At 44.7% G+C, this 24,964-nt stretch overlaps 1 protein-coding gene across 3 annotated transcripts in view; it reads right to left on the bottom strand.

The window, feature by feature from the left end:
• Nucleotides 1–1,900: 1,900 nt before the first annotated feature.
• Nucleotides 1,901–24,964, bottom strand: part of B3GNT7 (UDP-GlcNAc:betaGal beta-1,3-N-acetylglucosaminyltransferase 7) — a 36,840-nt gene continuing 13,776 nt past the window's right edge. For 2 of the 3 annotated variants that reach the window (XM_073589310.1, XM_073589312.1), the window contains exon 2: nt 1,901–3,683. In XM_073589310.1, the coding sequence (XP_073445411.1) occupies nt 2,501–3,683 (1,183 nt within the window). In that variant the 3' untranslated portion in view covers nt 1,901–2,500. Of the gene's footprint in view, nt 3,684–17,475; nt 17,508–24,964 lie in introns of those variants that run through there. The other variant, XM_073589309.1, reaches the window with a different exon arrangement.

Here is a 24,964-nt window from a genome sequence, read left to right as displayed (position 1 = left end):
GTTCAGCCCAGGAGTGCTGACTTGCACTAGGGGGGAATGTGGCGCCCCAGGAGTATGGTCGCCACAGTGGCTTTGCCTTCCTCCAGGGGAGGGTAATGCCAGGCTTGAAGGCAATGATGGGTCTCTCTCGCAGTCAATCCATACATGCAACACAGTTCCACTCCAGGCCAGCAGGGGGAACTCTGAACCAGGATTAAGGGGAGGGGTGCCCTCTGAGGGCCAAGAGGAAGGAGTGGTCAGTTAGTCTGCGGAGGGTGAAGTGTGTAGAAGGAAGCTGGAGGTTGAGCTAGGAAGGAGAGCTCCCTCAGCTTGAGAGCGCATGAACTGGAGCCTGGTCTTCATGGCTGTACGGATACTAAAGGTCTTACAGCAGATACCAGAGGAGTAGGAGGCTGTAAATGCCCTACTCCCATCTAAGACTTGAGGCACAACAGCAGCTTGGATGGAGAGCAGGACTAGAGAGGAGTCCCCGAGAGAGGCTACAGCTGTCTGCCGTGCAAGTAAGGTTCTTGGGAACATCTGACAGGAGGAACTTCAGAATAACTAAGTACTGGAGTGCGTCACATCACAAGGTGCTATGAAGGAGACTGCACAGCCCATCTGTGAGAGAGAATCCCTGAATTGCTTCCAGGCTAGCCTGCTCCGTTACCATCTGTAATCAGGACCCTGGACTGCAGTTATCAAGTACAGGTACAGAAATTGCACCCCGCTGTGTCTTGTCTGCTTCCTACCCTTACGGCACTGCTACATCACCGTGCCAACCACCGCTACACTGCCCTGGGACATTAGCCCTGCCTGTGGAGGGCTATACCATACTGCTGCCCCACACCATCTGTCCCGGCGGAGCTGTCTGCAGCGTCGGCTTAACATCTCCCTTGCCGAACACCACAGGTGGTGTCACGAACTATTCCATTCCATTAACTACAACCCCATTACTTGGGCGCCCAGGGCCACGGACCGGATCACTGCTGCTGTGACACATCCCCCTGACACCGGCCTGGTACCGAGTACCCCACAGCCCTGGGAGGGCGACCCATGTACTATTTTGCAAACGTATTTTGAACGCCCTCTTCTTGTTCTATTTAAACTCTAAAAATATGTATTGAGTCAGACAGATGACTGCTCACATCTGGTGTGGCTGTCATTCTCTCTCCATGCCGGCATGATCAATAAAGAATCAACTTACTTATTCAGGTCTGGACGATTTCTAATTGGAAGACTAAAACTCCACTGACATATTTAGTGTGTATAACGTAGCCAGATGTGTGAGCTGAGAGAGAAGAGGCAAATTTGGCAAGAATGCACCATATCAAGTACTCACAACAGCACAACAAACATCAGTAAAAAATGTTGAAATATGATAAAAATGAGTTTTTTTGCCAATTTTTTTCGATTTGATGTTTCTAAAGAAGCCTAGAATATTGGCAGGCTGAGCACATGCAGCTAGAGAAAAAAAAAACAACAACACACAAACCATGAATCTCTACAGTTATTGCACCAAAATAAAGTGCTTCAAGGAAGATACAATTTAAGATGGCTTCCTTGGTCTAAAAATGTATGCCTAATTTATGTTTAGCTGAGCCCTAACAAAAGTGTTTTTCATCTTTATGTAATGATATTGCATTTGGATATTTTATTAACAGCTATTATATGAAAGGAATATAATGCTTTTCTTGATCCTTAAACGGTCTGCTTTACAAAGTATCCTTCTTCCCCCTTTTTAATATTTGTCCCTTGTTTCCCTAATGATTTCCCCTTTACTTTTTTGTACCCCTATTCCCCCATAACATTTTAAACACATTCATTAAAAACACTTTGAACAACAAAATAAGATGCCTAAAGAAATGTAGCATCTTACCATAAATCAAAGCAGTGTCAAATAAAGTTACAAATTTTAAAATTATTTGGATGCCAATTAATTTAATACTTACTTTTATAAATTAACAATTTTCAGAACAGAAAAAAAATCATTCAACGTAGAGAGCAATTATTGAAAACAACTTTAACATAAATATTATAAAACAATTTCAGTTTTCAAGCATTTGCAAAGTCCACAATAAAACATATCTGCAGGTTTTTGTGGAGAGCTATACCCAGCCCATAGACCACAAGATAGACAGCACCATTTATAGAAAATTGTGTTTAGGAACTCATGGCTTTTCTCCACGTGACAATTATACCTAGTGTTCAGTGTATACTTCATTGATTTGTTTTGTTCCCATAAAAAAAAAGGATTTGTCATTTGAGCCTTATACATGTTAAATATATAAATCCAAGGCAAAAAGCAAGACTTAATTTATTACAGACGTTATCGTACCTAGGAAAGGGCTTGTAATGCTTTAAACAAGAGGGTCACAATGTCCTATTGCCAACAGATAAATGAACTATGAAAATAAATCTTTTGACATGTGTTTTCTCCCGAAACCGGCCAGGAAAACAGTTATTATAAAAATAAAGTCATTTTTTTTTTCAGGATTTCTCTCCTGACTTCTTCCTGACACTAAAGAATGTTGACCTTCCGAGAACAGGTTAAATTACTATGCACAAGTTCCCACATTTGTAGTAGTTCAGCAGGCAGCAGTTTGTGCACGACAATCATACTGCGATAAAAACATGGCTCCTTGTTCATTTTGCTGTTTTTATTCTTTACAATGCCAAATGTTTTAAACCCTTCATGCATGACAGGGTTGACTTTAATAACTTCTAGGCACATCCCGAGAAAGACATCATCGATTGGATACAGATCCAAGGTTTCTGAAGCTTTGAACAGTCTCTTCACCAAAGAAGCTGCCATGATAAATCCACCACCACCAGCATATGGAGGATAGAAGTTTTTATTATAAAGGGAGTTTGGGATGTAGTATTTATTTTCTTTTTTCCGGATGGGTCTTGCTTTGTAGAGTACATCTCCAACGAAAAGGTCCGGTGAGGTTTTGCCATCCAGATAGTCCAAAACATTATTTGGACTGACAAACACATCATCATCTCCTTTAAAAATATAGGTAACATGCTGACAGTAAATAGTCATCCACTTTAGAAAGTGCACTTCTTTTAGAGTCAAGTTAAAAAAGGAATCTAAAAAATCCCATTGTAAAATATCTCCATATATCTGATTCTCAAAATCCAACAGTTTTTGGTAATTGGCTCGTTCCTCTTCTTTCATGGCAGTCCCTAGAAGAAATATGGTTTTTATTTTCTTGCCATTAATTTTTTTCTCCTTTCCCCACGTTTTGCGAATAACGTCCCGGCGGTCATGTTGAGTTATTATTGATTTGACCACAATTAAAAGATCAATGTTTCCAAAACACTTCTGAGGGTTATTAATAATCATGGGGAAATAACGGCAGTGTCGATACAAAAGAAACTGCTGGAAGTTAGGTTCCAGCATATTGAACCAGTTCAACTTGGTAAGGTTCCAATTTGCAGTGCAGTTGATGGAAGTTACATCCCATTCAGTAGGATATGGATCAGTAACAGAAGCTGTGGTCACTTGTTTCTCTGTTTTGGCTGCCCAAAACCCGTCTGGGACAAGATGAGTGTCCCTTTTCATAGTACTTAAAAGCTCCTCTGAATCCATACTACTTTCAGTGAAAAGAAGTCCAGGTGATGTCCCCCTCTGGAAGATGGTCAACATGATTATCAAGCAGAATGAGATGCAGACACTTTTGTAGACTAACTTTCTCCTGCAAACAGACAAGATTCCATTATTAGATTTTTAATTACACGGTATGTGAAGAAAAATAATGACTATGTAAAATCTTTATACAGCTGATCTTTTCTGGACCTAGACAGGCCTGTCATGATCAGTTTCTATTTCAAGTACTACTACATCCAGGTTATTTGTATTGTGTCAATATTTTCTGAAATGTAAAAAATGTGTCATTATTGCTAGCATAAATTACAGTGTCAAACTGAACTATGTAAAAGGATATCACACCCAATGGTAATAGGCTACTGCATACACAGTTGTGAATTTTTTCAACAAAAACTTCATTTAATACATACATGTCAGATTTTGGGAAAAATTTTGACTTAGAACTATTTGGATACTTAATGTACAAACTGCTGATGACGAGTAAGAAATGCTTGCATAGAAGCATACGGTAACATAAGTGCCCCTGAAAAGAACACATCTAAAACAGAAAAATAGATTTAGGACACTTTTAGCATTCTGAAAGTTTCTCTGCATCCCATTTATTAGCACAGGATGTGTACTACTGCTTCTAATGTTTACCTTGTACTTTTTTTTTCTCCTTGAGACTATTTAGGAGTAGCTGGGGGGAGGGGGGGGGGGGATGTGAGAATTTGTAGGTTTGCATTTTCAGTGAATAGCACAATTATCAACAGGCTTTCCTGATCTTATGTGGATAAAGGCTTTAGAGGTTAACGTGATTCGGATCACCATCAGAACGCCTCTTACACACACTACCTGGCACGTTTACATTACAGAGAAGCCTCTTCAGTTTCGAGGCAATTAAATGGGACTTTGCAATGAAAGACGTCTTTCTACTGCATGAGCAGCAAGATGCTGGTTAACGGGAAGGGACTAGAACATGGAACTCAAACTGAGCTTTGTAAGCTATCTGGCAGAAGGACATTTGTATAAAATAGGACTACCTATGTAGAGATGTGTAAAATGTACAACCAGGCTAAGTCGAGGCGTTTATTAAGAAGAAGGCGCAGCAGATATAAGACTGAATGCTTTAGAACAGGTTGCCCTACTGTCTGGGTGACATTCATAGTATGGTCTCACAACTTGAACATTTGCTCTGAAAAGCTCTAGTATCTCATGTTTAGACTTAAGTTTGACACTTATGGAAATTTATTTTAGAAAAGTCTCACCAGCACCTTCTATTCATATATATAAACTACATGGAATTAGTTTATTCAGAGTTTTAATATCATATATATATATATATATATATATACATACACACACATACATACAACATTCTAGGTCAGGTTGTAGAGTAGCTGTGCACTAAATGATTAGCCACAGCTCCACCACCAAAAAAACGTGACCAGGTGGCATTTAGATGTTTGGTGAAGTATTTCAAGGTCAATATACCTTGGTAAAAATGTGCCAGCATCCAAGGGGTTCTTCAGCAATGATTCATAGTTTATTTCATCAGCAAACCAGAACAAAAAGATACCTGTCAGACTAGTATTGGAGCACTTTTCTAGTTTACTAATGGAATAAACTGGATCTGATCACACATTTTTAAATATGGACTTTATTAACATGAGTGGATTAGTGGGTTTGGTGAATTTTGCATATAGATGGGATTGTGCTGTTGATAACTATTCTGTGAAAGGTCACAACCTAGTCAGTTTCAAAATGGTCATACACATTGTAAAGTGCCCTATATATTTGAGGGGAGAGAACGATTTTGCTTCTGTAAGTAATTTTTGAGGTGTCTGACAAACTTCTTGCTTGCCCAATTTAAAGCCATTATCCGAAAATGAACAACATAACCTATTGTTTAAATCAAGTAAATATGATTTTTTGGGGTGCATTTTTTTCCATGTTACAATTAAAATGAAGAAAGTTGTAATCTTGCAATTTTCACACTGCCACTGGGGCTTTTTCAGATGAACTTCCTGTTTCAGGAAACACATGCATATGGCCACAGTGAACAGTTGCAGACTCTTTTGCATTGAGACATCTAATGTGCATGTGCAAAGGCCAATGTGAGGAAAAGGGGAGCAAGATCAGCTGTGATCACCTATTGTGGTTGGTGGATGCAGTGTTAGCTGCTGTTTATAGAGGAGTTAACTGTCATTCCATTCCCGGCTCGGACAACATGGAACCTTGTTAAAAGCTCTAAAACTCTAAGAAAGGACAGGAATTTTGAATCTAAAAGAGGCCACAATAAGACATCATCTGTGACTACAGTGAAAGCTAAGCTTTAGTATTCAGTTAAATACACACACACACACACACACACACACACACACACACGGACTCACAATATAGGCCTTCATTACATAAAAAGTACTTTGAACCATCTGATGAGCCAACTTTTAGGGTACGTTTCCACGTACCGTTATGTTTGCGCTTTGGACAGAGCGGAAACCCCGCTCCGCCCAAAGCTCCACCCCCATCTGTACATGCGGTGATTCCGGATGTGCTCGTTCAACACATCTGGAATTACCGCAGCGTATCCATAGAGTAGGCTGTTTACCTTGCGGAGACTGAGCATCTCCACAAGATAAACAGACATGCTATGGTCTAAAAAGATGCACCGCATGTCCAGTTTAGCTGGTATGCACCCGCGTATTCGGATGCATAGTGGAGACTGGATTTCATAAAATCCCTTCCACTATGCTGTAACATCTGGCTGCTGCGGATTAAACGCTGCAGCTATACGCATGTTCAATCTGCAGCAAATACTGAATGTATCCGCTACGTGGAAACATACCCTTAGGGGGCCTCCTGAATCCTCCCACCCCATCTTGACAGATGACATAAGGGGTAAAAATAATCTCATGTTTAATTCAATGCCTAAGCTTTTTAGTCCTGGGCAATAAAATTCTGCTTGAGCTGTTTGCAACAATCTCCCCTCTGCCCATTGAAAGTGCACATACATTCTCCAAAAAGATAAACCCAACCCCCACCCCTTAACTCTGCTTCAAGCTACCGCCAGGGTCCAACACCCTTCCCCCAAAAATCTCGTTTGAGCTAACCCCAGGGTCCAATCTGCAATAAAGATTGGCCTGGATAGTTCCAAAGGTATATTGTTGTAAATTAACCATATGCTATAGGAGGTCAGTTGTAGACAAAATGTGTTTCAATGCCTCCAGTACCACAATCATGAATACCCAGGAAATGGTCTTTTTATGTGGAGCTCCCGGGGTGAAGTGAATTGAAGATTCCCCAAATCCTTTCATCCGTGTGAATGCTTTAAAAGTTCAACCAGGAGACCACTAAGGCTGCTTTCACACGTTGCGGTTTTTTCGCGTTTTCGTGGCGGTTTTTAACATGCGATTTTGCCACGAAACTGCAAAAAAACAGCATCCCATGCAATCCTATGGGATCCCGCAATGCTGTGGATTTTCCCACGGCGGAATCGCATCGCGGAAAAATACGCAGCATGCTCATTAATTTTGCGGAATCGCGGCGATTCCGCCCACATAGGAATGAATTGTTCTGCTTACTTTCTGCATGTGGCTGTGCCCACCATGCAAAAAGTAAGCAGAACATTTGCGCCAACTCCCATTCCCAGTAATGCCTTGCGGCAAGGACCTGTGATGACGTAGCGGTCTCGCAAGACCGCTACATCAAAGGTCTCGCAAGGCATTACTGGGAACGAGAGCATCGCGATGATCGGGAACACTGTGCGGGACATCGTAAGGTGAGAAAAACACGATTTTTTATTGTTTTTATTATTTTTAACATTAGATCTTTTTGCTAATGATGCTGCATAGGCAGCCTCACACTCGTCAAACACTATGAATTTAAAATGCGGTTTTCCCGCGGAATGGAATTACAGAATTCCCACGGTAACTTCCGCAACGTGTGCACATAGCCTAAATCTGCCACTAATAGCAGAGGGGACAGGTTGTGGAAGTAATGCGCAAAGCCCTGGGAAGTACAAATGAACAACAGATTTCCAGGCTGTTGTGATCATAGCAACTGGGCACTGAAACCAAGATTTCTTGTGTCATGCAATCGGGAGGATGATCAACCCCATGTAGGTTTACACAGCTCTCCATATCCTCTTGTGCTGTCAGTTTTTAGGGGTCAAAAAGCAACAGACTCACTATATATAACATGAGGATAAAAATGTGCTTATGTGAAACAGATAGGAACAGTTATCTTGATTGTCATGTTGTAATATTATGCAAATATAATAAGTACAAGTATGCTTCATGGAAAAGAAGGAAGATTCCAACTCACTTCAGTTTATGGACTTTGTATTAAATCTGCAGTGTAAAGACTAATTTGGTGGCAATTTGGTAACTATAATTACTGTACATAATGACTGCTATCTGGTTTAGTAAAATATAATGTCTAAGCATAAATTGTCATAAAAGGCTTTATAGGTATAGTTGACGTTTTTTTCAGTTTAAAGAATACTTTGTTAGTGTAAAAAAAAAAATAAAAAAAATAATGCATCATAGCTACCCATTTCCCCTGTCCCCTGTGCCAAATGAACTTCGAATTCCTTGTGGAAAAGAACACAGTGTTTGGGCAAACTCAGACCGTCCATGTATCAGTTTTGAGTGCAGATTGCAATGCACAGGATGACTATGTCTCCGGACCGTAATGCAACGGCCTCATACACAGGTTTTGACTGGCCAACAGGAGAATCCTCTGGTGGGCCTCTGTACAAGAGTGGGTCACCACCACCTTTATGAACAGTACTCAGCACAACATACTTGAATCACAGCAGCATTTAATAGGTTAACAGCCTTGGGCAGAGCACCACTCCATGGCTTTTAAGGTATGTGCACACGTTGCGGATCTGCAGCGGATTTGGCAGATTCTCCTGCGGTGTACAGTACCATTAAAGTCTATGTAAAATGAAAAACACTGTGCACATACTGCAGATTTTTCCATGCAGATTTGCTGCGGATTTGAATCCGCAGCATGTCAATTCGCTGTGCGGAATCCGCAGCGTTTTTACACCTGCTCCATTATAGAAATCCGCAGGTGCAAAAAACGCAGGCGAAATCCGCACAAAATCTGCAGAAAATCCGCAGTAAATCTGCACTAAATCCGCAGGTGAAACACGTCATTTTACCTGCAGATTTAGCAAAATCCGCAGGGTAGTCCGCCACGTGTGCACATACCCTTATACTACGGTCCTACAATGAGAATTTTGTGTGGTTTGGAGGTTGCACCTATTTAGTAAATTAAGTTACTTGCATTTTTCTCATTTCACTTTTAAGTGTGTTTTCTGTTACATAAATAACCGTATATAAATCTCAGTGTACTCAAGAGAAATTCACTTTCAGGATTTCAAACATGCTCCGAAAGTCAGTTTACAAAGGATTTAAAAAAAACAAAAAACATTAGACTCAGGACTAGTGTCCACTACAAACGCCACAGGAAGAGGAGGCAAGGGGCTGCGGCGCAGATGCCACAGAGGGCTGCAGCACAGATGCCACAGGAGACACAGCGATCCTCCTCTGTGGGACGGGAGCATTTCACGCTAACTCCACCCTCGAAGTACTTTCTGAAGCTGGGACTGACCAGCGGGAAGATGTAATCTTTCATTGCACGTGTGCCTGCATAGCAACCAGAAACGAAATGACTAGCAGCCATCAAAACGCAGCTGCCGGCCTGAGAACTGCAGTACCCGACAATCTGCCTGGGGCCAAAGAAAAGGTCATTTATGGCCCACGAGCCTGAGGTTCCCCACCCCTGATTTAGACTGTCGAACATGCTAAAAACAGTATATACCTGCAGATTACCTCCATGTCTGCAGGTAAAAGCGGATTTGTTTGTTTGGAAGAGAGGTTCCCTTTAAGATTAGTAGCACATCCTCCAACAATATTTTCCAATATGCAGTAATATAACTAGCAATAATTTATTTAGTACAGTCTGCTCTGGTATATACTCTTGCATGACTTTTCATGAACGTATTATGCTAGCTTCTTACAATAAACACGACATGTGATATGTCCATTGTCAATAGAAATAGTTGACAATCATATACGTGAATGTATGCAAGCAAGCGCACCTGTGTGATCCAACAATGAATCCTTATGAGTCAAGTTCCAGAGATCAAATTTCTCTTTACTAAGGAATGTTATTACTGCATAGTTCCTATTCTTCTGTCACAAGTGCTCATTTTCTATATTCAATGTGCCTACTGTTACTTGCAATAGATCACACACAAACACACAAATCTGAATATGTATCACATAGTCCGGATGTGATTTGGGGATCTTTATCTTGTCCGTTTGTCATTATAAATGAACAGGTTTTATATTTTCTCATCAGGACTACAAGATCCTTGGTACTTTCAGCTGCATCACATCTAATGTGGTGTACTTAATTCTATGCAGCAAATGGCCATTCGGGGTCTGTATGTGGGGGACATAGGGCAAAAAATTAGAACAAGGATGAATTCTCATTGCTACACAAGAAAAAAAAAAAAAAAAAGAATAGATCTACCTGAGGCCAAGCATTTTTTTTATGCCTGATCACAGCACCATGGACATGACATTACTGGTATTAAAAGGCAACTTCAAATCTCAACTTCACATACAAATTTGGGAGTACAAAGTTGTGACAACCATTCAGAGCAGGAATGAATGTGTTGCCTGGATTTAGGCCTTTCGACATCACCTAGGAATGTGCTTCTCAAACTTAGTGGGGGCATCACAACCATGGACCAGACCTCAATCACAGGACAATAAAACTTTCACACTTTTCTATGGACTCCTCCAATATGTCCTTTCACAAATATTTGTCGTCTTCCGACATTAATAGTTCTGCTTCATGTCTCATCTTATTTACTGCACTATTACAGTGTCCTGTTGTGTATAAATGTGACTTCAGATTGTGTTACACTATGCCTGATGAAAAGATTGGAGTAGTCTTCAAAGTTTGCTATTTGTTACCATCTTTTCAGTTGGCCATTAAAATGTATCAACAACTAAGAACTCCCAAATTTTACTATTTGTCCACCATACAGATGGCATTTGAGTGCAATCTGGTTTGTTTTGCAGACCCATAAACTTGCATTGGCTGGTTTAAACCTACATATGGATCAATAACGGCCAAGTCTCAATGCTTTTATGTGGACCACTCGGTCTGAAAAGACATGTAAAATGCCCCATGACTCTTGAAAGAGCCAAAAAAAAAAAAAGTCTCCAAGATTTCTTGTCCGTCTTCCTTGCTCTTTGCTAACCAAATTTATCAAGCTCACCTTACCTTTGAAACCTTCAATATCAACCGAAAAAACTCACCTCTTCAGAAAAGCCTACAACAACCATGCTGCCAAGTACGTATAAGCAGCAGCTTTCCTAGTGGCAGGGGTAAAAGAAGAGCGGTGTCAGAGTGGGCTCAGAGCCAAGTACAGATACATTGTCATTGATTGGCACAGCACCTAGCAAGCAGGTGAAGGCATTTACACAGTGGCACTTTCTGTGTGGAGGTACAAAGTAGGAATCTTTACTGTGATAGGACACTATTGCTGTGAAGTGGGCACTTAAGGGGCATCATTACTATTTTGGGATATCATTACTATGCGTTTATGTAAGGGGGTGAAGAGGAAGAAGAGCCTAAAAGGAGTTACCTCTCCTGCTCCGTATCCGGAACCATCTAGGCAGACAGCAGGGCTGCCGGGGGGGGGTTTGGGAGGAGATATTCTGGCCCGGACCGACTGAACCATGTGACCGTGGGGGGGCTGTGACATGAGAGGAAGGGTGATGGACAGGAAGCTGTGCAGGGAAAGGGCGTGAAAACAGAGCGTGCCAGACAGAGAGCAGGCTGCAGCACCACGCTCCCAGAGAGAGAGCGAACTCCCCGTCAGAGGACTGGGAGTGAAGAAAAAAAGAGTTAAAGGGAATCTGTCATCCCATTTTCAGCCTATAAGATGCGGCCACAGCCATCAGGGGTTTATCTACAGCATTCTGTAATGCTGTAGATAAGCCTCCGATGTAACCTGAAAGAGAAGAAAAATGAGTTAGATTATACTCACCGAGGGGTGTGGTCCGATGTGGTGGGTGTCGCGGTTCGGTCCGGCGCCTCCCATCTTCTAGAGATGACGTCCTCCTTCTTACTTCTGCCGGAGCTCCTGCGCAGGCGTACTTTATCTGCCTTTTTGAGGGCAGAGTAAAGTACTGCAGAGCGCAGGCGCCAGACCTCTCCCGGCGCCTGCGCACTGCAGTACTTTACTCTGCCCTCAACAAGGCAGATAAAGTATGCCTGCGCAGGAGCTGTGGCAGAAGAAGGAGGTCATCATCTCTAGATAATGGAAGGCGCCGGACCGGACCGCAACACCCATTGGACCGAATTATCTACAGCATTACAGAATGCTGTAGATAAGCCCCTGATGGCTGTGGCTGCAGCTTATAGCTCAAAAGTGGGGTGACAGATTCCCTTTAAGAGCGTTGTATGCGAGTACGTGGACTCGGTAGCCTCTGTGACCAGAGGAGACTTTCCCCATGACAGTGCAGAGACAGTGACCCGTGCGTGCAGTCCTGGTGACCGCAGTGACATGCCGCAGCCACCGAGTGTGGTAAAGAGACTTGCTAGTGCGCGCAGCATTGTTCCTGCGGAGAGACAGACGGGGTATCATACAGAGATTCAGAGCAGGGGAGATTCAGGTTCGCATCGTTTCCCAGCACCTAGCCTTAACCCCTGGAGGCTCCAACTTCATTCAGAGGATAGACTGTAGAGACTGCAAGCGCCGCTGTTGTCGGTGCCAACGTGGGAGGAGACCCTTTAAATCAAGCTTTCCATGGACTGATAAGTTATAATAATCTTAGTTAACCATTTCAACACTGCATAACTGTTAAATAGTTTTCTTTAGTACCATTTTGCTGCTTTACTGCTTTCTCTCCACACAGGGAGTAGCAGGGGGGGTTAAATGTAACTGAGTATAGTCCCTGTCAATATACTTTTAACTCTTGGTCTGTGTCTCGGATCCGTGGCAACATCCTCAGCACCTGCAGTTTATTACATTTACACAAAGAGGGCAGAGGGGTACTAATACTGTGTTGGCGAAACAAAAGACAACAAAACTACCATGTGGGGCACACGGGGGGAATCATTACAATGTTTAACATAGGATGGTGCTTTTAAAGGGGCAGCTGAATGAGCAGTGGGTGTAGATTGTGTGGCGTTTTTAGATACTGTGATGGGAAAGTAAAGGGCCTCCGAGGTCTGGGTCTCTGAAAAATCACAGTCACCAGAATAAGTTATGGCGGATTGGATTGAAAGAGGTAAAAGGAAAATGAAGATGTCAACTCTGAGTTACATCATTTAAAGTGGTGGTCTCAACTTCATAAGTGGGTAAAATGGCAAAGTATAAAAACAAAGAACTTTAAAAATTTACCCCATACTAAAAATCCCTACTTAAATTACTAGTTTAGCCCCAGCAAACACAGTTTGGCTGGTTATCTAGACAAGAAACGCATGGCACTATCAGGCTTTATGCCTTAGAGCCAATTTGTACCACTCTGTGCTGTTCCATCTAAGGTTATGATTGTATGCTTATATAATTGTGTTATGTTACCTTTCTTTGTATTCAGTTTTGCATTTGGTCTGCTGCCACCTGCTGTCCTTTTCTGTATAGTAGACGGCAGCTAATTAATTCTAGTACATGCATCCCACTTCCAGGTCAGATGACTCCTTCTCTTCCTGCCGGTGGCCATTACTAGTTTCATTTTCTCCTGGGAGAGACACGCTTACCAGGCTGTGAAAGGCATCAGTTTTTTGACCACTCACAATTTGCTAAATTTGCTGAATCATCTTGCTGCATACCTTGCTGCACACATCTTGCTGTACCACCTGGGTTGTTACACCTGCATTTCTGGAGAAGTACTGCATTACCAATCATACGCAGTATGTCCAGATTTCCAATAAACAAGTCTGGACTTCACAATATCTGGTGTGTATCATCTCTCCGGACGCATGAACAGCAAAACAGCAACAATGGTCCTGTCTGCTCTGCATCGAGGAAACGAAAGGTAGGAATCTCTCTCAGCCCCACTCAACTACACCTCCATTTGCCTCATGTGGGGACAGAACACTCTGAAGTCGGATGGAAAGCTGTCTCTGCTAGGAGCCTGGGATCGAACACAGTTCAGGACAGTTTCATGATTATGCAGGTGGTCTGAACAGTAAGGGTACTGTCACACTAAGTGATGCACCAGCGATCCCGACAACGATATGGATCGCTGGTGCATCGCTAAGTGGCCGCTAGTGAGCTGCCATACAGGCAGATCTCACCAGCGACATAGCAGCGGTCGGGGGTCGCTACTTACCCATCAGACGCGGCGATCCTGACGTCCTCCCGCCCACGTCCACGCGTCACTCGTCGGGGCCACAGGAAGCCCAGCAGGAAGCTGACGACGAGAAACGGCCCAGGCCGTTCTCGCGCGATCAGCGATAACCAGCGGGGGAGCCGGTCGGAGGCAAGTATCAGACATCGCGATATCGCTAGCAATATCGCTGTAACGTCACAAAACCAGTGACGCTATAGCGATATTGCTAGCGATATCGCTAGGTGTGACAGGCTCTTTAGTCTACAGGAGTGCACAAACCCCGAAGCTGGGGGATCTGCGAATGGTGCGATCCTGAAGATTCATCTTGAGACAACCCCTATACTATATTTTCTTAGGTCATCCACAGAGTGACTGGGCTGGAATTATAGCCATCGCTATATGGTAGCAATGTTGGTCTTTGTATAGTGAGATTTGATTAGTAAGGCTTTGTGCTGTACAGAAGTTTCTACAGAACACTGGCAGCCACATCTTCTAGTGACAGAGTGCTATCCACAGCCTCACCTGAATGTCCTGCACTGGAAAAAAACACGTAGTAGTAGATCAGCAATCGTCCTCTCCCAGCACGGCTACTATGGCCAGTGCAGGCTGTACAGTAGATCCCACTTTTCTGCCATAAGCAGAATGTGTAGTTTGGGACCAAGGAGCCCAATCTTTTCCACAAAAGAAATAAGCTTTCCAAAATTACCAGCAGACACATTTTCTGCTCAACCTGCTTCAGTAGGTGTTGGCAAAATGAATGGGAAGCAAGGAGCAGTCTGCTAGTTTGACCAAAACAGGTCTGCCTAGGTAGTACTGGTTGTGGACGCCGCGTCAGTGTAGGCATTACTCCTGCGCTCGGCATACCCATGCAGATTCAGTGTGAGGTTCCACCCACACCTACCTGTCCATTTCTACAGGCATGCTATAAACGAGTTAAACGCATACTTATCCTCGATGTTTTCCTCTCTAAGCAGTTGGACTGACGAAGGTCCGTGTGGGACCGAAACGTCTCTGTCATATTGATTGGACTGCATTAAAAATTACTTCTGGATCTCGTAAATAAGTTGAGTGCCAAGTTTTTTTTGCTATATGCCTTTCTCAGGATAACATATGTTGTGACCTTTGTGAGACCTGCAGTCTAGGGACAGATGTTAATTACTGCTTGTCATACATCCATACATATACCTATTTCACTACAGTTATTTATTAACTATTTTGTGTGATACCACTCTCTGATTTAAGGGTACAAAAATTAAAAAGTTTCAAAGTTACAAAATTTTTCATTTTTTTCATAAATAAACGCAAGTTATAGCAAATAAATTTTACCACTAACATGAAGTACAATACGTCATGAAAAAACAATGTCAGAATCAGTGGGATACATTGAAGCGCTCCAGAGTTATAACTTCATAAAGTGACAGTGGTCAGAATTGTAAAAATTGGCCCGGTCATTAAGTACCAAATTCGCTCTGTCACTAAGGGGTTCATAAATTCTTCGCCAGAATATGCCTGCAGTTGTATAGGACAACATACTGTACTGCACATTTTGTTTCCGTGCCAATTCCACATCCAAAGTTTCACACAAATTTTTTTTAATCCTGCACTGCATGATGTAACCTAAGAGAGATAACCTCACACTTATAAACTTACATTTATTAACTTGTGCCTTACTGATTACATATCAATAATCCTACTACCTTATCTTGCAGGTTTCATGTTTATGGAAGTGCGAATTTTAGTATAAAAAGCCATAAAGCCAAGTGTTACATTTTAATAGGAAGCGGTCTAGTATTTAATCTTTTATATGGACATTTATAAATATATGGGACAATAAAGGCTAACATTATGTCATATTACTTTAAGGGAACCCACTAGCTGTTTTCATCCTTGTGAAAGTAAGCTATGGCATTTCAGAGAAAGCATACGTTTATAAGAAAAAAAAAAAAAAAAAAAAAAGATGGGTACAATAGGAATTCCATCCCTGCCTCGCTGCTCAGCAGGATTAACAGGTATCTCTATATACACAAAGGAAAATACACCTGAAGAAAGGAGCTGCACAAACTATAGTATCTCTGAGATACCACAACTTCCCCCTACCTACTCCCCCAAGCTTTATTTAGTAAAACACAGCCTATTATAAAGAGGGAGGCAGTAATTGGGCTGCTTATGTTTTGGTCAGTGTGAAATGCCCAACAGGGAACCATCTTCCATCAGCAATGCTGGCGGCTTCCTACTCCGCCCTGCCCGGTATTTCTGTCTGTGACCACAACAGTCTATTAGAAGACTAAGGGTAACGTTACACTTAGCGATGCACCAGCGATCCCGACAACGATATGGATCGCTGGTGCATTGCTAAGTGGTCGCTAGTGAGCTGCCACACAGGCACAAAAACCAGTGACGTTATAGCGATATCGCTTAGTGTGACAGGCCCTTTGTACTCCTGAGGACTTGGAAGAAATGCCACTTGATTGACAGATGAAGAAAAATGAGTGCAATCATGTTACTGGCACACTGGGCCAGATACATGATTCATGTGCTGCCGCTGAACTGTGGGTCAGGTCAGGTCATGACTCCAACTGTTTTGAACCTACTGAAGTGATATGGTGATGGATGGTTCCAGCACAAAAGTTTACAGTCACATGTTTATTGGATAGCAGATAGTGGGAGAGCCCTACAGTTAGTCTGGGAAAGTTGGTTTTATGGCATGCCCTCATTCACGAGGGTTGTACACTGATGGCACCATCAGGTGAGTGCTGCCAAGGGCAAGACCACGGGAAACAGTGTGTCATGCTGAAATCAAAGAAAAACACTCAAGTCATACTGTAATATCTACCAAGCGCCCCATGGCATGAAAGTGTAGGGAAGGTGACCGGACGGACGTGTCAGAACAGAGAAAGGAAGGTTTGCACAGTTTAGACAGGTGTCAGTTACTACAGTGGGGAAACAGCTGAGAAAGTGTAGTGGACGTGCAGTACCTTGGGTTGACCATTCCATTAGAGGGCAGGGAGGAGTGTGAGTGTGACATCCGCTTAGGGAACCGTTGGTCATGGGGGGCGGAGTTACAGGGAACCAGTAAAGGTATAAATACTGAGGGAGGGTTCCAGAAAGTTCCAGTCCCCAGGGGGAGCTCAAGTGACAGGAGGACTACGACAGTCTGTGCACTCTGAGGAAAACCGAAGCAGGGGGGACTGAGGAGAGAGAACGTCAGGGGGGTGGTCCTGACAGGAAAGTACCGCAGAAAAGACGAGGCACTGAGGTAAAGCATACCGTATTGAGAGAGACGACTGTTCAGTAGAAGTACTGTTGGTTTACGGGCCTAAGGCGACCACAGTGACGGATCTGACAGGAGTGAAGAGTGAAGAGGGGACGGTGTATACATAAACGTCCCCAGTGTAAAGTACGGTGTACGGGAAGCGGCTCTGGGAACAGAGGGCCGATAAGTAAAGTGAAGAAGTGCATTGAATTGCGGTGTACTGCGGAGGCCGTCAAGTGGGCGGCAAGAGAGAATAAAACTTGGACCTGTTGTACCCGACATTTGCCTCCATCGTGTCTGTTACATCTCTGCGCGGTAAGAGAGGGACCACCCCCCAGTCCGGCCCACGACTCTACAAAAGTAAAGGATGGAATCAAGTATTTTTGTCATATTTAAAAATGAGATCATATAGAAGTATTTAAAAAGCATCATCAGAAAAATGTTTAACTTTTACTTCCATTTAAAGGGAGTCATACACCCCCAAAATGCATTTTAAATGGGTTATAGTGTTGTAGGGCAGGGGTCCCCAACCGCCGGTCCGCGGCCCAGCACCGGGCCGTTGCAGTGCCCTTGCCGGTCCGCGGACACAAGGGGAGCCGGGGGGCGGTGCAGCAGCTGATACTCACCCTGCATCCCGCGGCGGCTTCATCCCTCGGCGGCTTCATCCAGCGCTGAGCGGTCATGTGCTACCGCTCATTTAAGGTCATGAATATGGACGCCACTCCTCTCCCATAGGCGTGGCTTCCATATTCATGGACCTTAATGAGCGGTAGCACGTGACCGCTCCGCACAGGAAGAAGCTGAAGCGCCGCGAGATGCAGGGACGTGCAGCGACGGGAAGGAAGTTCAGCGACGTGAGGGTAAGTATGATGGGGGAGGATGGGGGAGCCGAGCGGAGCCATAAATATAAGGGAGAGTGGGAGCGGAGCCATATATAAGGGAGGGAGAGTGGGAGCGGAGCCCTATATACAAGGGAGGGAGAGTGGGAGCGGAGCCCTATATACAAGGGAGGGAGAGTGGGAGCGGAGCCCTATATACAAGGGAGGGAGAGTGGGAGCGGAGCCCTATATACAAGGGAGGGAGAGTGGGAGCGGAGCCCTATATACAAGGGAGGGAGAGTGGGAGCGGAGCCCTATATACAAGGGAGGGAGAGTGGGAGCGGAGCCATATATACAAGGGAGGGAGAGTGGGAGCGGAGCCATATATACAAGGGAGGGAGAGTGGGAGCGGAGCCCTATATACAAGGGAGGGAGAGTGGGAGCGGAGCCCTATATACAAGGGAGGGAGAGTGGGAGCGGAGCCATATACACAGGGGAGGGAGAATGGGAGCGGAGCCATATACACAAGGGAGGGAGAGTGGGAGCGGAGCCATATACACAAGGGAGGGAGAGTGGGAGCGGAGCCATATACACAAGTGAGGGAGAGTGGGAGCGGAGCCATATATACAAGGGAGGGAGAGTGGGAGCGGAGCCATATATACAAGGGAGGGAGAGTGGGAGCGGAGCCGTATATACAAGGGAGGGAGAGTGGGAGCGGAGCCATATATACAAGGGAGGGAGAGTGGGAGCGGAGTCATATATACAAGGGAGGGAGAGTGGGAGCGGAGTCATATATACAAGGGAGGGAGAGTGGGAGCCGAGCCATATATACAAGGGAGGGAGAGTGGGAGCGGAGTCATATATACAAGGGAGGGAGAGTGGGAGCGGAGCCATATATACAAGGGAGGGAGAGTGGGAGCGGAGCCATATATACAAGGGAGGGAGAGTGGGAGCGGAGCCATATATACAAGGGAGGGAGAGTGGGAGCGGAGTCATATATACAAGGGAGGGAGAGTGGGAGCAGAGCCATATACACAGGGGAGGGAGAGTGGGAGCGGAGCCATATACACAAGGCAGGGAGAGTGGGAGCGGAGTCATATATACAGGGGAGGGAGAATGGGAGCGGAGCCGTATATACAGGGGAGGGAGAATGGGAGCGGAGCCATATACACAGGGGAGGGAGAATGGGAGCGGAGCCATATATACAGGGGAGGGAGAGTGGGAGCGGAGCCATATATACAGGGGAGGGAGAGTGGGAGCGGAGCCATATATACAAGGGAGGGAGAGTGGGAGCGGAGTCATATATACAAGGGAGGGAGAGTGGGAGCGGAGCCATATATACAAGGGAGGGAGAGTGGGAGCGGAGCCATATATACAAGGGAGGGAGAGTGGGAGCGGAGCCATATATACAAGGGAGGGAGAGTGGGAGCAGAGTCATATATACAAGGGAGGGAGAGGAGTCATATATACAAGGGAGGGAGAGTGGGAGCCGAGCCATATATACAAGGGAGGGAGAGTGGGAGCGGAGTCATATATACAAGGGAGGGAGAGGAGTCATATATACAAGGGAGGGAGAGTGGGAGCCGAGCCATATATACAAGGGAGGGAGAGTGGGAGCGGAGTCATATATACAAGGGAGGGAGAGTGGGAGCGGAGCCATATATACAAGGGAGGGAGAGTGGGAGCCGAGCCATATATACAAGGGAGGGAGAGTGGGAGCGGAGCCATATATACAAGGGAGGGAGAGTGGGAGCGGAGCCATATATACAAGGGAGGGAGAGTGGGAGCGGAGCCATATATACAAGGGAGGGAGAGTGGGAGCGGAGCCATATATACAAGGGAGGGAGAGTGGGAGCGGAGCCATATATACAAGGGAGGGAGAGTGGGAGCGGAGCCATATATACAAGGGAGGGAGAGTGGGAGCGGAGTCATATATACAAGGGAGGGAGAGTGGGAGCAGAGCCATATATAAGGGAGGGAGAATGGGAGCGGAGCCATATATACAAGGGAGGGAGAGTGGGAGCGGAGCCATATATACAAGGGAGGGAGAATGGGAGCGGAGCCATATATACAAGGGAGGGAGAGTGGGAGCGGAGCCATATAAACAGGGGAGGGAGAGTGGGAGCGGAGCCATATATACAGGGGAGGGAGAGTGGGAGCGGAGCCATATACACAAGGGAGGGAGAGTGGGAGCGGAGTCATATATACAGGGGAGGGAGAATGGGAGCGGAGCCGTATATACAGGGGAGGGAGAATGGGAGCAGAGCCATATACACAGGGGAGGGAGAATGGGAGCGGAGCCATATATACAGGGGAGGGAGAGTGGGAGCGGAGCCATATACACAAGGGAGGGAGAGTGGGAGGGGAGCCATATACACAGGAGGGAGAGTGGGAGCGGAGCCATATATACAGGGGAGGGAGACTGGGAGCGGAGCCATATATACAGGGGAGGGAGACTGGGAGCGGAGCCCTATATACAAGGGAGGGAGAGTGGGAGCGGAGCCCTATATACAAGGGAGGGAGAGTGGGAGCGGAGCCCTATATACAAGGGAGGGAGAGTGGGAGCGGAGCCCTATATACAAGGGAGGGAGAGTGGGAGCGGAGCCCTATATACAAGGGAGGGAGAGTGGGAGCGGAGCCCTATATACAAGGGAGGGAGAGTGGGAGCGGAGCCCTATATACAAGGGAGGGAGAGTGGGAGCGGAGCCCTATATACAAGGGAGGGAGAGTGGGAGCGGAGCCATATATACAAGGGAGGGAGAGTGGGAGCGGAGCCATATATACAAGGGAGGGAGAGTGGAAGCGGAGCCATATATACAAGGGAGGGAGAGTGGAAGCAGAGCCATATATACAAGGGAGGGAGAGTGGGAGCGGAGCCATGTATACAAGGGAGGGAGAGTGGGAGCGGAGCCATATATACAAGGGAGGGAGAGTGGGAGCGGAGCCATATATACAAGGGAGGGAGAGTGGAAGCGGAGCCATATATACAAGGGAGGGAGAGTGGGAGCGGAGCCATATATACAAGGGAGGGAGAGTGGAAGCAGAGCCATATATACAAGGGAGGGAGAGTGGGAGCGGAGCCATGTATACAAGGGAGGTAGAGTGGGAGCGGAGCCATATATACAAGGGAGGGAGAGTGGGAGCGGAGCCATGCATACAGGATGGGACAGGGGAGCCATGCATACAACAGGGGGAGCCACACAGAGCTGGACGGGGGGGACCACACATACATTTTCTGATGATTAGAAAATAATCAGTATGTACAGTACTCCAGTACAATCGTTCTTAAGTGCTCAATGCTCCATTTCCTTGTAGGTTCCAATCATCATTAGCAGTGACGGTCATCAGTAGAAGTAGCCCAGTGCTCCCACTGAAACAGAAACAAGCCCTGTGCTCCCACTCATTCAAAACCTATGGTGAGTTGAGTCACATTAAAAATGTTATAATTAAATGATAAATATGCACTGCTAAACTACAACTGCGTCCATAGCCCCGCCCCCTTATGACCAAAGCCCCGCCCCTGTCACACCTCCATCCCCGCCCTGCCGGGCCATGGAAGAATGGTCTTGGTTCAAGCCGGTCCCTGGTGCAAAAAAGGTTGGGGACCACTGTTGTAGGGGACTGAGCCCCTATAACAATCATACTGGCACTACGCCTAATAATGGTACAGTACGAGAAGATAACTTATTTCATATGCAAATTAGAAGGCTTTGGCCCAGCCTCATTAGCATATCGGGGCCACTCCCAGAGCAAGCACTGTGAACTCATCAGATGTGTGCGCGGCCAGGCATTCTGCTTTGCACACTGGAAACAAACTAAAAACGCCCGTGATTTTTTCTATCTGGATTTTCTGCATCTAATTCAAGTCTGTTGGGACAATCTGCACATTAAACTCAGTGTTCTCACAAGAGAAATTGGCATGTTGCAGATTGAAACACACAGCGTAGGTCAGGTTACACAGAGTTAAAAAATACATTAAAAAAAGCAGAGTGGGCAGGAGATTTCTATACAATAAATGCACATTGCTGCGGCTTTTGCTCAGCGAAAATATGCAATGTCAAAAAAACACCAAAAGCTCATTGTAAGAACATAGCCAAAGTATTCCTTTACGCTACCAATAATTGTTAAATTATTTTTTTTGTCTATGAGTACAAATGGTTCTCACATGTTAATGTCAACCTTGTTTAAAGGGAATCTGTCAGCAGGTTTTTGCTATGTAATCTGAGGACAGTAGGAGGTAATGGCCGAGACAGTTTTCAGGGATGTGTCACTTATCAGGCTGTTTACTTAGAATGAAGGTTTACCATCTGGTGATTATCACATCCAGGGATAGATCTCAGTGCCTGTTAGGGCCCCGTCACACATAACGACTCAACAGTAATCCCGACAACGATATCAACGTGTCAGGATCGCTGGTAAGTCGTTATGTGATCGCTGGTGAGCTGTCAAACACACAGCTTCACCAGCGATCAGCACAGCGACGCCGAAGGCGCGGCGTCGCTATGTTTGTTAGTTACCAGCGCGCTGATGCAGGGAGCTGGTAACTAACGTACACATCGGGTATCTAAGGGGAGTGCGTCCCATGGATACCCGATGTGTACGTTAGTTGCCAGCTGATCGCTGGTCTCCCGCCTGTCACACGCAGCGATGCGTGCTGGCCAGCGGGAGACCAGCGACCAAAGAAAAGTCCTGGGCGTTCCTACAGCGATCCCGGCAGGGGGGCCGGTCGCTTATCGCTGTCACACACAGCGATCTCGCTGGTGAGATCGCTGTTGTGTCACAAAACTTGTGACTCAGCAGCGATCTTGCTAGTGAGATCGCTATGTGTGACGGGGCCCTTAGACTGACCTCACCCTTCCTCTGATAAGCAGCTCACTGTCAATAAGACATAAAAAGAGAGCTGTAGTGGGGCATGCTTAGCTTTCTGACCTCTGTTGCATGCTAAATCTAAAAACTCTGATTGGGTCACAACTGCTGAACCCAGTAAACTACGGTAAGTGATACAGCGTTAGATTCAGCTTCTGTTTACCTACATTACTGCTGCTGTCAGATGAGGTAGCAAAAACATACTGACATATTCCCTTTAAAAAAATACTCATAGCCAGGGGCAGCTGTCATGGAAATTAGGATGTGACAGGATGAATATTCCATGTAATATCTTAATGTTATCCCAGGTGATAAGCGACAACCCAAGTATATATCACCTGAACATCTCCCATCTCTGTTGAAATAGCATACATTTAATTAATGTAGGCACAACATGTGCATATAAAAGACAGACAAAGTTAGCACACTAATGTAAGGTTGGATTTACATTTGCCAACCGTGGCCGTTAGCAGTTTTTACATCAGTAATCATAAGCCAAAATCAGGAGTGGAACAATCCAAGGAAAAGTAGAATAGTTTTTCACTCACTTCTGGTTTTGGCTTACCAATACTGATGTAAAATACTGACCAAATACTGATCATGTGAACGTGGCCTTGGAGAGGTCGCCATACGTCCATTCTGACGGAACTGGGAAGGCTGCAGTCCATCAGCGGTTGCCGATTGGCTGCAGCACCACTCACGTGATATAAACATCCTAAGATCGCTGAGGAACACAACGCTCAACGCAGAGTAGAGGTGCCCAGGTTCAGGAGGGAAGTATGGTTTGTTAATTATCACATTGAAAAAAAAGCTTAAAAATCATAAAACTCTGAAGAACTAGCATTCTGCAGTGTTTATTTTGAGACAGGCCGATAATTGAGAAAGAGAATATCTATAATATTTACGGCAGATAAATAAAGTTAAAAGCTTGCGTATCTGGCTGACTTGAAATGCTACGACACAGAGAAAATGAAGTTTTAATCTCTGTGTAAGCAACATGTAACTGTTCTCACCGAGGCGGAGCAGGAGAGTGACTCCATCACTGCTAAGTATACAGGGAGCACAGCAGCAATCACACTCGGGCACAAGTTGCTCTGCACACACTGTAGGAAGGCTGGCAGTCAAAGTGCGCCTTACCTTTTAGTTACGGCACTTCCCCAAATTTCTAAGAAATATAGATTAAAAAGTGATCAAAATATAATGTACGCTACAATGGTATCAATAAAAAAAAAAAAGGCCTCATACAGCTCCGTGTATGATAAAGTAAAAAAAAAAAAAAAAAAAAAAAAAAGAACAAAATTGGTATTACAGTAATTGTACTGGCCCGGAAAAATCATTATGCCAAGTCATTTTTACTTTGTGATTAATGCTGTAAAAATAAAAATAAAAATAAATCAGAACTGCAATTTTTTTTTTTTTTTTGCAATTACTCTGGACTTCAATTTTTTTTTCCCTTATTTCCAGTAAAAGGCATGGTAAAATGAAAGGCGTCATTCAAAACTAAAACTTGTCCCGCAAAAAAGAAAGCCCTCATGTGCTAGGTCAACAGAAAAATAAAAATATTATGGCTCTTGGAATGGGGAAAAGAAAATGTCAAAGCCCAGAATTTTGTGGTCATTAAAGGGTTAACACTTAGGCTGTGCGCCCACGTTAGCGTTTTTAAACGCTTAGAAAACTGGACTCCTTCCCAGAAACCACGCGTTTTATTTCTGCGCTTTTTTTGCAAAAAAAACGCGCGTTTTTGATGCGTTTTTTAACGCAGTTTCTGGGAACATTGGAAAAGGCTAAAAACGCGCAGCTATGTGGAAATTAATGAGCATGCTGCGTTTTTAGCCGCTAAGCGTTTTCTGAGCATTTAAAAACGCATGCATTGGCACAAAAAGCCAAAAATGCATTAAATTTAATGTGAAGCTTCTTTTAAGCGTTTCTGCAGCGTCTGAGCCGGCTCAAACGCTGCGGAAACGCTTACAAAAACGCAACGTGGGCACACAGCCTGAAAGCCAAATCATGTTTATTTTATCAACTGATGACTTATAAATATCCCAGTTTGTATAAGGAGTTAGGTATGAATAGAAATGTC

The sequence above is a fragment of the Dendrobates tinctorius genome, unplaced genomic scaffold (genome assembly GCF_039654945.1).
Source record: "Dendrobates tinctorius isolate UK_male_01 unplaced genomic scaffold, ASM3965494v1 ptg000107l, whole genome shotgun sequence".
In the NCBI taxonomy this organism is placed as follows: Eukaryota; Metazoa; Chordata; class Amphibia; order Anura; family Dendrobatidae; genus Dendrobates; species Dendrobates tinctorius.
The sequence above is the reverse complement of the archived record's forward strand: the minus strand, read 5'-3'. Positions and strand labels throughout refer to the sequence as shown.